This window comes from Cyprinodon variegatus, unplaced genomic scaffold (genome assembly GCF_000732505.1).
Source record: "Cyprinodon variegatus isolate N-32 unplaced genomic scaffold, C_variegatus-1.0 Scaffold3, whole genome shotgun sequence".
NCBI classification, from domain to species: Eukaryota; Metazoa; Chordata; class Actinopteri; order Cyprinodontiformes; family Cyprinodontidae; genus Cyprinodon; species Cyprinodon variegatus.
In genome coordinates this window covers 2505437-2521228 of record NW_015150456.1, presented here as the reverse complement: position 1 = coordinate 2521228, position 15792 = coordinate 2505437, and the positions used below count along the sequence as shown (strand labels likewise).

The 15792-nt window shown below is 38.8% G+C and overlaps 1 protein-coding gene across 1 annotated transcript in view; it reads left to right on the top strand.

Annotated features, from left to right (window-relative positions):
* slc39a10 (solute carrier family 39 (zinc transporter), member 10) overlaps positions 1-15792 on the top strand; it is a 53621-nt gene that overhangs the window by 15246 nt on the left and 22583 nt on the right. Inside the window, exons 2-3 of the mRNA XM_015371250.1 lie at positions 14140-15093; positions 15272-15449. Coding sequence (XP_015226736.1) covers positions 14161-15093; positions 15272-15449 — 1111 coding nt within the window. The 5' untranslated portion in view covers positions 14140-14160. The remainder of the gene's footprint in view (positions 1-14139; positions 15094-15271; positions 15450-15792) is intronic.

The following is a 15792-nucleotide window of genomic DNA, read 5'->3' as shown; positions in this document are numbered from 1 at the left end:
TTTATCGAACTTTTATCGACCCTCTTTTTTTCTATTGCGCCACACGTCTATCGATCAATATATATCGTTATTGAATTATCGCCCAGCCCTAATCCATACCCTAGTCACCAACCCTTTTAAGGCTGAGGGCTACTTCATGGATTTTTATTCTTATTTTATTCTTTTATTCATTTCTAATTTTCTTTTTAATATTGTCATTTTGAAACCACTGAAATATGATGAAATAGTTAAAATGATGAAAGAATACCGTACATAAATGATTAAAAAGAAGAGCAACAGAATAAAAAAAAAAATAACTTAACCCAGTGAGTTAGTTCTTCTGTTTTCAGAAGACGAAGAGGGCACCCCATGTGGTCCTTGAGGGCCCCTTGGTGCCCGCGGGCACCGCGTTGGTGACCTCTGACCTAGGGGTTAGGGCATAGGGCTTTGAATCCTGAGGTAGCGAGTTAAAAACCCACTCCCACAGACTGCCACTCTGGGTAACTGAGCAAAGAAACTTAACCCCTGAATGCTCCCCGGGAGCTGCACAGTGGCAGCCCACTGCCACTGCTAAATGAAGAGAGAAAGTCCAGTTTATTTTTATTCATTTTACATACTAATGTGAAAATATTCAATACCATGAGGAGAAAGAAATGGCAAATAATTAAAGGAAAAAAAGCTTTTATTAATCTCAATATGGAGCACTCTTTCTCAGTAGAATCAAGTTTAAAATGTGAATAATCCAGAAATCTAAAATAAAAGTAGCGATCTTTAGTATCCAGGGCGGATTTAGGAAATTTGGGGCCCTAGGAAAAACAGGCAGGGGGCCCTCTGAATTAAGAAGACAACACATTAAACAGACACATTATACAGATACAGACATTTTAATAGAATAAACATATTTGTTCTACGTTTTGTCCCTCTCTTCTTGTCCCTTTTCTTCTTGTTTTCCTCTCTATGTTTTTGTACTCAGCTGACTTTTCATGCTGTCTCAAAGGGAATGAAAGATTTTTCCAATCACTAGTTAGCTGATTGCTCCTTCATGTGTTTCAAAAAAGGCGACGCCAAAACTAAATAACCCAGTCCTGCAGACAAGCCATGATCTGCTTATCTGTTCTCCATTTTTCATTTGGATGAAATAATAGCTGCATGAATCATGACAGCAGACAAGATAGAGGAGAGCAGGAGGCGGGGTTACCAATCTACTCGCTCTGGAGAGCAGAGTTTGCTGCTTTTAGATGTTGTCTCCAAAGTCTCCAGTAGCAGAACAAGAACTTATTTGAAATCAAAGTGCTAGAGGGGTCTGAAAAGTCACAAAAGCGCTAAGTTGGCAACACTGCTTTTCGCGCTGTTTGTTTTCAAATGGTTTGCTGCTGTCTGTTTGGAACCTTTCTGCACTGTAAAAATGATCTAGAAATAAGTAAGCGTTTCTTAAATTAAGTGTATTTACTCTTAATTTGAGTAGGTAAATGAAATGCCTTGCCAATGAAATTAGTATTTTTACTCTTAAAAGAAGTTATTTAGATAAATTGCACTTAAAATAAGACAATGCAACTGTGTTTTACTTATTTTAAATGTAAATTATCTTCTTCCATTGGCAAAATATCTCTTTTACATCCTCAATCCAAGAGAAAATGCACTTATTTTAGGAAAAAAATAACTTCTAAATCTAGATTTCCATTTTTTTCCAGTGTGAGCATTTGCAGCAATGGACTGATCCAATATGGTGGACACTGAAGGGGGCGGCTGAGACACACTTAATATTATTTATATCAAAAACATAATGAGCACAGATAAGGAATAGTTGTATTAACCATACATGTAAACAGAGTTTTATGGGCCCCCCAGGAACTTGGAGCCATTAGCAACGTCCTAGTATTGCCTAATGATAAATCCCCCGCCTGTTAGTATCAATACCATGATAAATGAGTGTTTTTGCAGCCATGGTTGGAACTGTGTTGTGATCGATCTCTGAAGAGCACCTTTGCATCATTTTAATCAGGCGTTGTGATGGTGCTTACATGAGTGTTAGCTGTTCCGCCCAAACAGCATGACTCTTCACTGTTGACTTCATGTGTTTTTTCCAGCTTACATTAGATCAGAGGTCCTTAATGTGAACAGCTGGACTCTGCTGACTCAACCTTCAATCATCTGTAGATGACCACATGCAGCAGCGTCATCTCTGCTTAGAAAGCTGCAATTTTGAAACTTGTTTTGATGGTCATTGAAGTTAAGTCACTCCAGCTGAGACGTATCCTGCTTGTTGCTCTTCTGAACCTCGTCCTTCGTCAGCAGATTGCAGATTTCCACAGACCATCTGGTTCTATGTGGCGGCCTGCATCTGCCCTCTCTGACACCCCCACTCTGCCTTGCTAAGAACAAACCCTCTGAGTGATGTTGATGACAGAAACCTTTGATGGTCAGAACTAGGATGTCTAATTCATCTAGAAACACCAGAAGTTATTTTATTCTGAATAGAATGTAACACCTGGTATGTTTCTCTTCTTGTTTGCTAAAATCAAACTACAGAAGGTTTGAAATGACAGAATGAATGTTTTCATCCTTCAATCACATTAGTTCATAAGGTTTGGAGAGAAAATAACCCCCCCCATCTCTACTGAAGGACACGTTTTAAAGGATTGTTTTGTGCAGGCTGCTCTGTTCAGTGGAGCTCAAACCAAACATGTCCTCCATCTGCAGTTAAAATGTAGTCATTTAGTGATAACAGAGTCAGTCCCTGCATGAGGTCTATGTTTAACGTGTAATTTAAATCCATCACAGCAGACACACAGTAATCTAATAACCAGCTTAAAAGAAAAGTCCGGTCAGCAAGGAATAATTGGGGGTCATTATTTATACCTAAAACTAATACGTACCAATAGTGTTCATCAGTTAAAAATAATAATTGTCGTTGCAATCACTGAGTCTGGGAGCGGCCATTTTTGCCCAAATATAGCAACACCTCACTCCCGACATCTTCAAGCAGTGATGTCACGGTGCGGTAAGCCTAGCCCCATTCTCCCCGCTTTACAAGCAAAATCAATGGGAACTACTAGACACATCTGCAATCAACAACAATTATTGAGGATTTCCAGAGGACTTCACCATTGAAATTCACCAGAGCTATAGTGAAACTGACAATGCCCACGTGCATGGCAGTTGGATGTTTGTATACATCGGGTAAAACAGAAAAAAAATTATTCCTGATCCTCCACGGACGGGTTGGTCGTTGGATCGCCAACTTGAAGACGGAGGATTTTCCATCAAACTTCTGGCCAGAGAAAAAAAACCCGTAATATGTAGCCGACATTTGGAAGAAGAATGTTTTCAAGATGACTTGGATAATAGCGCGTTGTGACAAACACCAGATACAGCACTGGGACTTGATCAACAGCCGATACCGCACCGTGACGTCACTAACCAGCAGGTGGCAGTAGTGTTCTTTGACAAACATGGATGCCTCCAGTAAAGCACATTCAAATGGAAATTACTCTTATTTAAAAACACTCATTGAACAGTATGTAATAATTTAACATTTAAGGTACTTTCAGAAGGTTGAATTCTAAATATGACCAGACTTTTGCTCTAAGGTTAAGGCACCAGTTTCACTCATTGGATGTTTGATATTGATTAAAAAAAAGCTCCTTTTACTGACACTAATAGTTTGATTTTATCTTGTAAATATTAGAAACTTCTTCATCAAGTGACATTACTTCAACAGATAGTTTTGGGGTATGAGAGCAACTGTCCTGTTTATTATTCATCAGTTGGTTACAACAGAAGTTTATTATTTGTATCAGCACGCTAATATCGGAGATTTCGGATATAGGTTTATATACTACGATATTCCAAAAAGTTAAAAAACAATCCACTGGACTTTTTTTCAAGTTTGAAGACGTTTTGCTTCCCGTCCAGGAAGCTTTTTCAATAAAAAATATCAGGAATAGCGTTGAGTTCGAGGTGTTATAGAGTAGCCAAAAAAAGCCTTGTTTTTGTTTAGAAAACGTGCAAGTTTGATGGACGGATGAGTCCCCCCGTGGGAATAGAAGTCGTTTGGCTTCTTTTGTGATCCTGCAATGCCCCTTACCTGTCCGTGTCTCGTTGTTAAAGGGAATTGACATTTAAATTGAGAAAGCTTCCTGGAGAGGTGGCGAAACGTCTTCAAATCTTGGAAACCAAGTCCAGTGGATATTTTTTGAAGTTTGACGGAATGACTATGACCTGGATGACTGAGAATCTTCATCAGCAAAGGGAATTGTTGGCCTGGTTGAATAGGCGAGGTCTTTTGTTCCCTTTTAAAGGGGTTGGGGTTGAGATGACATAAAGGGTTCCTGGATGGAAAGAGAAATGTCTTCAAACTAGGAAACAATGACCAGAGGATTGTTTTTAACTTTTTTTGGAATGACTGACCTGGATGACAGAGGATGTTCACCAGCTTGCTGATATATTAAAGTAGTTTATTTGGCTGATATCAATCCAATATCAAATCAGAACATTGTTAGACTGTATGTCTGTAAACCTCCTAACTTATTCACCTGCTTCTGCTGCCTTGGTGCAACCGTGCACGCCCAAACATGCGACCATTGCCATGTTTTACTGATGATCTGATGTTTGGCACATCCAACGTTTCTTCTCTGCTTCAGTTAAATTCACTGTCACATCCCCAAACCATCACTACATGACGTCCCCACCCCCCCGATACTGATTTGATATCATATCGGCATGAATCATCAAGCGTATATCACTTATTTCGTGGTGTAGAACAATAGAAAAGGCTTGATTGACGGCTGTTACTCAAACAGAACGATGGTCACCAACAGCTGACCCATTCATTATTAACTAATGCCTGACATGAACTTTAAACTGAAGCTGATACAAACGGCATGTTTCTTTCTGACATCTGAGATTTTAATATTTGTTTTTTTATTTTTCGGTTATCAATATCTGATCGGGTCATCCTTAGCTTTTAGCGCTCAGGCTCCACTAATCTGAAACCCTCACATTAAAAAGCTTTGCTTTGGCCTTTGATTGCACTGGCTAGACATAATTACATCATTTTTTTGTCTAACTTTCCTTTAATTTTTTTATCTATAAGTGCATTTTTTGTTTTATATATAAAATCTAATTTTTATTTATTTTTATTTACTTTAATTATCTTCCTTGCCTCTACACTGATGCAGTATACTTTTCTTTTTCATTTCTTGTCTCATCTACTTTAAATCAGTTTTTCTATATACATTTGTTCTCTTTTTTAATTTTGTATTTTATTTGAAAATAGGACAATAAACTTTACTTTACCAAAATAAGTTAGCGGACCTACAGTGATGTACTAGAATTAAATAAAAACGTTCACGTTAATGTATCCTGCATTTAATGACAAATAAAATAAAGATTTCCAAATTGAATGACATTTATAAAATCTATTGTTATGCTATAAAAATTTTTTCAGTTATTTAAATTATTAATCTGATGAGAAAAAGGCATTTAATGAAAAATATAAAAACACCCCAAACTCTACTAAAAGCAGGGAGGTTTGAGAATGAAATTAATGAAGAAGAAGGACAAATTTACCATGAGGAGATGTTTTATAGAAGCCCAGAGTGGGCCCTCAGGGGCCGTTGTCTGTTTTAGACGCCTTGCTGTTCCAAAACTATGCAGAGTTTTATTCCACACTGAGCAGGCAGCTCAGATGTGTTTGATACAGAGACACACCTAAACCATGCAGCTTCAGAACAGGTGTAGGAATGACTGGATAAATAAACTACATATATTGGGAATTTATAAAAAAAAAAAAAAGAAATCTGATAAAGTGTTGGCCCATTCGTTTTTTTTTTAAATATTATTATTATAGTAGAGAACTAAGTGATGTGTTTTTATGTTTTTGAGGGTCGTCCCTACGTTGCGTGTTTAGCAGTAGATTTTATTTCTTTGCATGTTTGGCTTCACTGCTCAGCTGCAGACAGCAGTCTGGTGCTGGGATGGGGGGGGAGGGAGGGAGGGATGCCTTTGGCCCTGTGAGAATCATATGAAGCAGCTTAGAGGTCAAAGCCAGTTTGTTTTCCTGCTTCTGTGAAGAAATCCCAGCCTTTCTTCCTTTTGGAACAGTGCTTCTTTAAACAAGTAGCCAAATGCATTTGTTTTTAAAATATTTTTTCAAATTTTATTTTTTCAAATATATATATATATATATATATATATTTATATAATACCTCTACTATTTTCATAGTCTTGAAAATAAAGAAAACTCTTCATATGAGAAGGTGTGTCCAAACTTTTGGTCTGTACTGTATATCTAATCTATATTTTTTAATCACTTTTTTCAGATGGAGTTGAATGAATTTCATTTTTTACAAGTTGCTTTTACAAATCACGCTCTCTTCACTCCCCGGGGACCGATGTTCTGTCAGAGCAGCATACCCATAGTCAATACCCGGTTTAACCCTTTAGTTTATGCCTTTAGTTTTGTACGAAAAATACACTTTAAAATACCTCAACATGCGTGTATCCCTTTAGTCATGTACAACAAAACAAATACTTTTTGATGTTTTTTTAAGCATATGGCAATCTGACCTTAAATTATTTTTTCTGTACATGACTAAATGACAGTAGAGTGTCAAGGTAATTTAAAGTCTTACAAGTTTTCTTACAAAATTAAAGGGACAAACGCAAATCAGACAGCTTGTGCATGCGTGTTGGAATGTGTAGTGAAGAGAATGATGCCTGAAAAATTCAATTTATAAAGAATGCAACTCGTCAAGCTCCATCTGGAAAAGAGATGGATTTTTTAAACATGAATTTGAAATAAAAACTAAAAAAAACTGTAAAAGAAAAAAATACGAATTGAATTTGTAACAAAAAAGATATGAAAAATAGGTAAAAAGAAATAAGTTAAGAGAACAGTACTCTATCTTTTTAGTTTATTTCTGTTTTTTTATTGTTGTTAATAAAACATGTTTTTGGCTTGCAACATTAGTGGAGCAAAACTGACTCCATAAAGGCATGGCTGCAATAATAAACTGGAGAATCCATGCATGTATTGGTCGAATGCTAAAACAAAACAGAGGCTCAAATATTGGCTTAAAATATCAGCCGGTGTCTAATTATTACCTTTATAAAGAGAAGCAGCCATATTGGATTTTTAGACTTATGTTTGGTGAGGAAAAGAAAAATTTTAATCAATTTAGAACAATTCAGGTGACACAGTAGCAACATGATGAACAGAGGTGACATTAAAATAAAATAAAATTTAAATTTAATTATTTAAAAATGTGAAATAAGTTGGTTAAAATGACTTATTACATACTGTTGGCTGTTGAAAAACCACAGTGTAAAATCGTACTGCTCACTCTGTGGTAATTCGACTTCAGTTCTCTTTTACATAAAAGCTTTTAGCTCTGGAGGAGCAGAGTGCTAATCTGGGAGGTTTCTCCTCATCTTGTGTCCTGCTGATGTTTCCTCAGTAAATAGAAAATAAGCGGTGCTGTTGGTCCTTCTGTAAGGTCCCCTGCGACTGCTTTTAATCAGCTGTTTTCCTGTAGTTCAATCTAGAAGGTTTGATTTATTTTCCATAAGACAGACGGTCTGCATAGAAGGTCGTTTGAATGCTTAGAAAGTGAAACTCTTCGTTTAGTTACCTGGTTACCTCTTTTTTTAAACCTGATGATGGGATTATTTGCTCATCTTGCTCTTAAACGTTTTCCAGATCTCTAGCGATTACATCTGTGTGAAGTTTCATCTCCGTTAGCATAAAGAGAGTTGATATGATTCATCAGTAAAGGAGATAAACTGTTGCAGAGTGATATTGTAGAGTTTACTTTGTAACTGCCGGTTGACCTCGAATTGAATAAGGCTTTTCTTGTTCATTTAATACCATGCTCAACAAAGAGTTTTGTCAGGAAGTGGCTGCAGGCTGCGCTGCTGTAGGAGGGTGTGTTCTTAAAAATAGGCCCTGGATGGGTTCATAGGTCAATGCTGGCTGGTCTATAAACACAGGTCTGTGTGCAGCAGGAAAAAAGCTCCTCTTCTGCAGCTTTGGCCTATGAGGTCGTTTAATTGTCGGTCTGAGTGGATTCAGCTCATTCCTGATTGTCCCGGGACCCCAGGTAGGTCACACTAGATCTACCTGAACATGCCTTCAATCATAACAAAGTCTGTTTTGATTTTTATTAAGTACTTTCAGCAGAGCTTTTTTTTTGTTTAAACTGTTTGGATGTTACGTTATGTGAGAACGATCAGTAGAATGTTAGCAGAAATGGATCCAGGGTTTGTTGTCGGTTGGTTGAGGTGCTTATTGAGTGAGAAAGATGTGCGGTCTAAGCTCAAACTGCTGATGTAGTTCCCTGCAGAGGAACTTCATGATGAGCTGATGTTAATCAGCTGATCAGCTCTGATTTCATCAGGCCGGTGATCGGCAAACAGGACGGCCATTTAGACTCTAATGAACCTTTGTCTGATCGCTGCTATTGTTAAACTTTTTGCTGCAACTGATTGGACCTATCACTGGTTTCCTTTTATACTCCATTTCTTCACTGGTTGAGGTTTTCTGGATGGAATGAACAACCGAACATTGACAACCGAGATCCTTCAAAGGTACATTGTCATATTGTATGACACTTTTTTTATTTTATATGCCAGTAGCTCATCTTGTTGAATATGTTTTACTATTAAAAATGCAGCGTCCTGATTGTATATATTTTTTTCTTTTTCGGTTTTCTGATTTGTTTCCTCTTGACTTATTAGTAAATAGAGCCGTTTGTGTATATTTACATTTAAATTGATTGATCGGACACATGATACTGCGCATGTGTGCAGAGGATAAACAAGGAAGCGATGAAATAACGAAAAAAAGTCCAAGATCTGGTGTGGAAAAAGCTCAACAAAACAAAAGTTGAATTCAAAAGAGGAAATTTAAACAGTGTTTGGAGTACGGCATACAGTTTGTTGTCGATTGAAGGAGAGCTAAAGCTGCTGAGGCGTTCAGATGTGGCTGTAGAGTTGATAGATCCTTATTAGACTGATAATAGTGAAAGCAATGTCTCCACAGAGACACTATAAATTGATAATTAATTGATTGAAATAAGCAGGCGGCCTCAGACTACCTAAGGTCAGATTCAGTCGCTTATGAGGGGAATGTATAATTTTAATGTTTTATTTGCGTCATTCAAATAAAAATACTGAAATCTCACCTTTAATTAGCCCAGGCTAAAAACATCAAGCAGTGCAGGGAATAGTTATTAATTCAGTGTTGTGCTGATCAAGAAGAAAGAAGAAAGTCTTTCTTGTGGGTCTTTTGTGATGAAGTATTTGCTCCCAGGCACTTCTTGTCTACTCCATGTAATCTCATTTGAAATTCTCCACTGTTTCTGTCTCTTGGATTCCAGCTGTTCGTCGTAGTTCCTCTTCTTTTTTACCTAAATGTGCTTCTCTTTCGTCACATGTTCTCTTCCTGCTTTTGGTAAACTGTGAGTGGCTCCAAATGTAAACGGTGCCATGGTAGGGTTGTAGGGTTTGTTTGAAGGTTCTGGATTGGATTCACACTTGCATGACCCGATCCAGAAACCGGACTCTGGTTTAAGTTTTCCTAAGGATTGCCTAGAAAATAAAACTGCTCTCAGAGTCACTCCTTAAATCTTGGTCGTTACTTTGGTTCATTTTGGTGCTGGAAGATGAGTCGTTACATTATAGATCCAGAAGATTCTGGAGCAGGTTTTGGTCAAGAAACCAGGACACCTTGGAGCGGGGGGGTGGGGGGGGATCTCTGTTCCCAAACATAGAGATGTCTATGGCTTGCACTCATTTAACATAGGCTTACGTAATCCTACAATAACATGATATTTACAGTTGGTTTATTAAAAATGCTTTTCAGTAAAAGTCAACAGCAATAACTCCAATAGCAAATTATAATTTTATTCTAAATGTATTTATTTAAAAATACTAAACAATTCCTGTAAGGAATGAATAGCACAATGAAAGAAATAATGTCTAAACTAAAAATCCCTCACTTAACAATAAAAGTTAACAGTAACTCTCAACTCCCAATAACTCAGACTCAGCAATGAACAAAATAATGTCTGTTATGTAGGCTTTTGGAAAAAATAAATTAACAAATGAGCTAATTAACAAAAAATACCTCTTGTGTAGGAAAAATAACTCAAAATGTACCAAAAACAAACAAACATATCAATAGACTATCTTTACTTTCTGAGTCCAGGTGGCTTTTCAGATCCCTTGAACCTCCATTGGACAACGAGACATATGTGCCTGCTTTGCACACTGTGCACAAGGCCTCCCGTTTGTCTCGACCCGCTCTGAAACCGGGTAGACTCTTTTGTAAATCGTCGGTAAACATACATTTACGCTTTGGCATGTTTTTGCCAAATGACTGCCACGCTATCTATCTTCTGATTAAGAACAGGGCTGCCCGCACTGGCGCGGCTCAGGGGTGATGTCACACGCAGCGTCATGCACAGTGCCCTAGTGCCTGTAAATTTAATGGTCCAATTACAGTAATTAAAAAAATCAGGAAATTTCCTCACTTTCTAAAAGAAAAAAGACCGGGACAAGTAGTGGGAAATACGGACATTTGGTCACCCTACATTCACCACCCTGCTTATCATTAGAGATGATGTTTACCATGTGCAAAGAAGCAGGGTTGAGTTTCTTCCAGAAGAAACAAGAACAAAGTCCTGCTAATAGATCATATTTTGGAGAACTGGGATAGTTCCATTGAAAAGTCAACTCACTATATCCACCAGGGAATTACATATTTAATATAGAAGATATAATTCCTTCTCCAACTGGACAGATTCTTTTAATGCTCTCGATTTTTCCCCTTTTTTGTTGAAGCTGTTACATTATGTAGTTTTCAGTATTTATAGAAAACAATCCAGTTTTATAGAAAGTAAAGAGTAGAAATTACAAAGATTTGTGTTCAAATGTAGCAACTGCTGCTTCTTGGCAGTCAGAAACCTTCAGAGGTTTAGGAACTCCAAAGCAAACAACAACATGAAAATAAACAATCATCTCCGGGGCTCCACAGCACCAGGAAGGTGATGAACCACGTCGTCTTTACCTTTCCCTGGTGGAGTTATGATGCTGGTTTCTACAGGTTGGATCGAGGTCCAGATGCTGTTCGTATAAAATCCCTGATTTGTTCCTGTGACTTTCTGAGACTTCTTGTTTTGCTGCATTTTTACAGTGTTTGTGTAGAGACAGAAATCAATACTGTTAAATATTGATGATTCTAGTTGGTGTGACCTGAAGGGCGCCTAAGAGGAAATGTCTTCCTCTCTGTTTTTAACTGGATCTGAGCTCCACACACAACAGTCGCATTCCCACAAGTTCTGAACGCTCCACCATGAACCTGGCTAACAAGCTGGCAGCTAAAAGTGTGTGGGTTTGTCTAGTCTGAGGCCGCCTCACATCTTCTTCAGCTGACCTCCCTTTATTTCCCTCCGCCCCCTCTCTTCACGCCGGAGCCACCCACGGGCCTCGGCAGAGACCTCATGAGGATCATTTGACTGGAATCATATCGAAGCTTCAGGCTTTTTAAAGTGGGAAGAAACAAGTTGTTTGTTTCTAAAAACCTCTGTGGGAAAGTTTGTTGGGCTGCAGAACGCTTCTCTCCTCGGTCATTACAGCTGTTATTTTAACATGAAGGTACTGCAGTGTGAAAGTCCCATTTGCTTACATGCTTGTCTTCCTAATTCTTGCTGCTTCCCTATAATGTAATATGGACACTCTTAATCCTGCAGTGTATCATGGCTCATGTGTGACGGTGCAAAGCTGCAGCAGTATGTCAGTTGGGGCTGGGTAATATCGCTTAAAAAAAAGATCCGACCTAAATTAATTAAACCTATTAATTAATTTCCTTCTCCCTTATGTTTGATGATAAGAAAAATAAGACAAAATAATTTGCATGACTTTCAAAACCTGGCTTTTATTTAGCCATCTTCTCCAGGTAGTGACTTTAAACAGAAGTGTGACGAAGATCATTTTAAAATAACAAACTAAACTGTTCCAGCTATGGGTATTACACAGTCAGCTAATGTATCAGTTATGGATAAAAAGTGATGAAGGGATGTCATTCTGGTCCATGGAAGCCCACTGAGTTTGTTAGTGTAAGAAATCATTCAGATTTAAATCATTTCAGATTTTTTCATAAACAAAAATTTTATTAATCAGTTGTTTTGATTTCTAGAATTTTGAATGAATGAACAGTGACTCTGTGCATAACTTTGTCAGTGTGTTAGTGAATGTGCTGCTGCCATCAACACTTTTGGTCATAGATGTATGAGATCGACCTGTTTTTTCAGTGTAGTCCTGTTTCTCTGACTGTAACTAGCTGGATTTGCTCTCTTTATTCAGCTGGCTCAGAGCTAGTCTGCCTGGCTGTGCGTTTCCTGGACGCCCCCCCCCCGTATCTTTTGTATCTTCTGTCTCCTTGAGCCCCAGTCGGCTCACAATGAGTCTGGTTCTGCTGGAGGCTTCTTGCTCTTTTTCCTCTCTACTGTCGCTACAAGCGTGCTTGGTGTGAGGGATTGCCTTTGAGTCAATGAGTCGATGCAATCAACTGGTTTTCCTTAGATAGAAAACTTTGAATCAATTTTACTGGATGATGTGGTGAACTGGAAAGCGCCTTCAGATGACGTGTTGTGAATTGATGCTATAGAAATAAACTGAATGGAATCACTGAATAACTGGTTTGATGACTCAGGGTTTCAGTGGTTGAGTCTAGAGCTCAGTGAGTCATTGCTGGTTTGGTTTTGAGTGAATCAGTATTAGCATGCACTGGAAATGCAGGTTACCGATAAACTAAGTATTAGTTCATCGAGCCTATTGACTAACTAGTAATTCATTGATAATCTGTCATTTTCTTAAAAATCCCACTTTTCTCTTACTTTCAAGAACTTGAAGAGCTAAATTTTTTCACGTTTTACAAAGTGCTGAAACTAAAAAAAGATAACATCGGTATTGTGCCAGATGTTTTAAATACTGAATGAATAAAGAACAACATGGTTCCTTACACATTGTTAAACTTATATGCTGTAACTAAAAAGGAACCCGTTATTTTACTGAATTAAAGAAAATGTTGTTAAACAGGTGTAAAACTATAATCGAAAGATGGGGAATGTTGCTAAGACACGCTGTCAGATCATTTTCCACGTTTCCACAGTAAAGTTAATCAGTGTTCAACTGAAATGGTGCCTCTGTACATCTTTTCTTTTTAGGTTTTTGCGGCACTACTCTGCAAAAAATTGAAATCTAATTAGGCTTTTTTTTAATAAGTGCATTTTTTCTTGAATTGAGGAGGTAAGTCAGACACTTTGCCAATGGAACAAGACAATTTACATTTAAAATAAGAAAAACACAATTTAATTGTCTTATATCAAGTGTATATTATCTGATTACCTTATTTTAAGTGTAAAAATTCTCATTCCATTGGCAAATCATATCATTTACCTGCTTGAATTAAGGGTAAATACACTTAATTTTAGGAATTGTTACTTATTTCTACATTGTTCTTGCTCGTTCTTGCAAAGTAGGCTGACAGGAAAGGGGGGTACAAGACCCGGATTCGAACCCGGGATTAATGCCTCTCTACACGGGTCATGCGCACAAACCACTGCATCACCAAAGCACACCCCGTCTGTACATCATTTTTACAGGAAGTTGGTGCACAAGTGTTGGTGTGTCCGTAACTGTGTGAACGTATCCATGCATATTTGTGACTCTGTTAGCATTGCATCAAGCCGTTTTTTTTTTAGTGAGTAAATGTTTATACTTCTGAGCTCATTGGTGTTTCTGTACATTAGCTGGTCTAAATCAGCACTCAGCTTAATTTCAATGACTTAGTTTATTTCAAACCCTTTGCTGTTTGTCTGAGTTTTAATCAGAACCACGATCACCAGAGGTTTCTCTGTTTTTGCCCGACTGTCGTATAAAAGTCACTCTGTGTCCCCCATTCCAAAGTTATGCACCCGTTCGCCTGTTTCAATTAGCATTTTCTCGAAACAAAAACAAGGCTTTGTTGGGCTACTGTATTTACTGACATTTTCAATTGAAAAATCTCCCTGGATGGGAAGCGAAACGTCTTCAAACTTGGAAACAAAGTCCAGCTGATTGTCTTTTAACTCACTCTGTTTTTTGTTTTTTTTACAGGGGACCAATAAAAAGGACACAATGCGAGTACATGTACACACCAAATTCTGCTTCCTGTGCGTTATCACCTTCATCTTTCATCACTGCAACCATTGCCACGTGGAAGGGCATGACCACGCCAGCGACGTACATCAGCACAGCGACCTACAGATTTCTGAGGCTCCGTATGTTCGTTCCACCACCGTATCCCCGGACTCAAACAGTCCTGAAGGGCCACCTCTAGAGGAAGAACAGCGTTACTACATCCAACAGCTGTTTAGGCGCTATGGGCAGAAGGATCGCTTGGATTTCCAGGGTTTTGAGAGTCTCCTCCATAGCCTGGGTTTAGGATCAGTTAAATTGGTTGCCGTGGATCATGAGGATATCGGTCATGACCACGTGGCACACCTCGACCTGCTGGATGTGCAAAATGGGCTTCACTCACATACATCCTCCAGTAAAGTCCACAGTCACGATCATTCGGGCCATAAGCACCATCACCCACACGTAGAACAGGTTCCCACGCGCTGCAGCCCCACTACTGCTACTGGGGGGCCAACAAATCATGACCATAAACACGGTGATGATGATCATGATACCCATGACCACAACCATAATCACACACATGATGAAGACCATCAACACCAGCACACAGAGGTCCAGCCTGACCACAAAGACCCGTCCACTAGTCCCCATCAGAACCCCACAAACCACAGCAGTGACCATTACAGTCATAAAGAGCATAGAGATGAGCCAGCACTGCCAAGTGTAACGCCGACGGAAAATCCTGCAAGGACCAGGAAGCCGGGAAAGGTCAGAGGTCAGGGCAGGTCAAACAAGTTCCCTTCAACTGAAGCGCCTCCAACTGATGATCATGACCACAGTGGCGCTCACAAAGACAAGAGAGAGGCTCCAGGGTTGGCTGCCTCATCGGGGCTCATAGCACATGCAGGACACTCGCACCAGCATGAGGAGGTAGGACTTCACCATGAATCATAATCACATTATCAGTTTTTGGATGCCTCTGTGTTTGTTCTCTTCACCCCAAAAAGTTCTAAGTGTTTAGCTGTGTAATCCAATGAGTTGTTGTTTTAAAGTCTGCGTTTTTTCCCGGTATTTACGTTCTTTTTGAACATGTTTCCTGCCCACACAGTGCTTGAACCTGACTCAGCTCCTCACCTACTATGGCCTGCAGCCTGACTCCGTCATCTCCAAGAGTGAGTTCACCTACCTGTGTCCCGCCCTCCTCTACCAGATAGACAGTCGCGTCTGTATCCGCCATTACCATCAGGTGGACGTTGAGCAGGAGGCCCTGGAGACTGTCAGTTCTGGTGAGAAGCCAAACATTTATCCAGTCTGTAATGTCAAAGAGAGCTACGTATGTTTTTTTATTTATTTATCCTTTATTTAACCAGGTAATACCCATTGAGATTAAAAATCTGTTTTGCAAGCGAGACCTGCCCAAGATAGGCATCAAAATTACATCACATCATCACATACGTACAAAGACACACACATAAAAGCCAAATATGCACTTACAATAAAATTTCAATGAAAACATTGACATGTGAGGGAGTCCAACTCAAAACATCTAATTCTCAGCTTCAAAGGAACCAATTTACTAAGTTTCAAGTTATTTTGCAGCAAATTCCATGTAAAGGGAGCAGAGTAAGG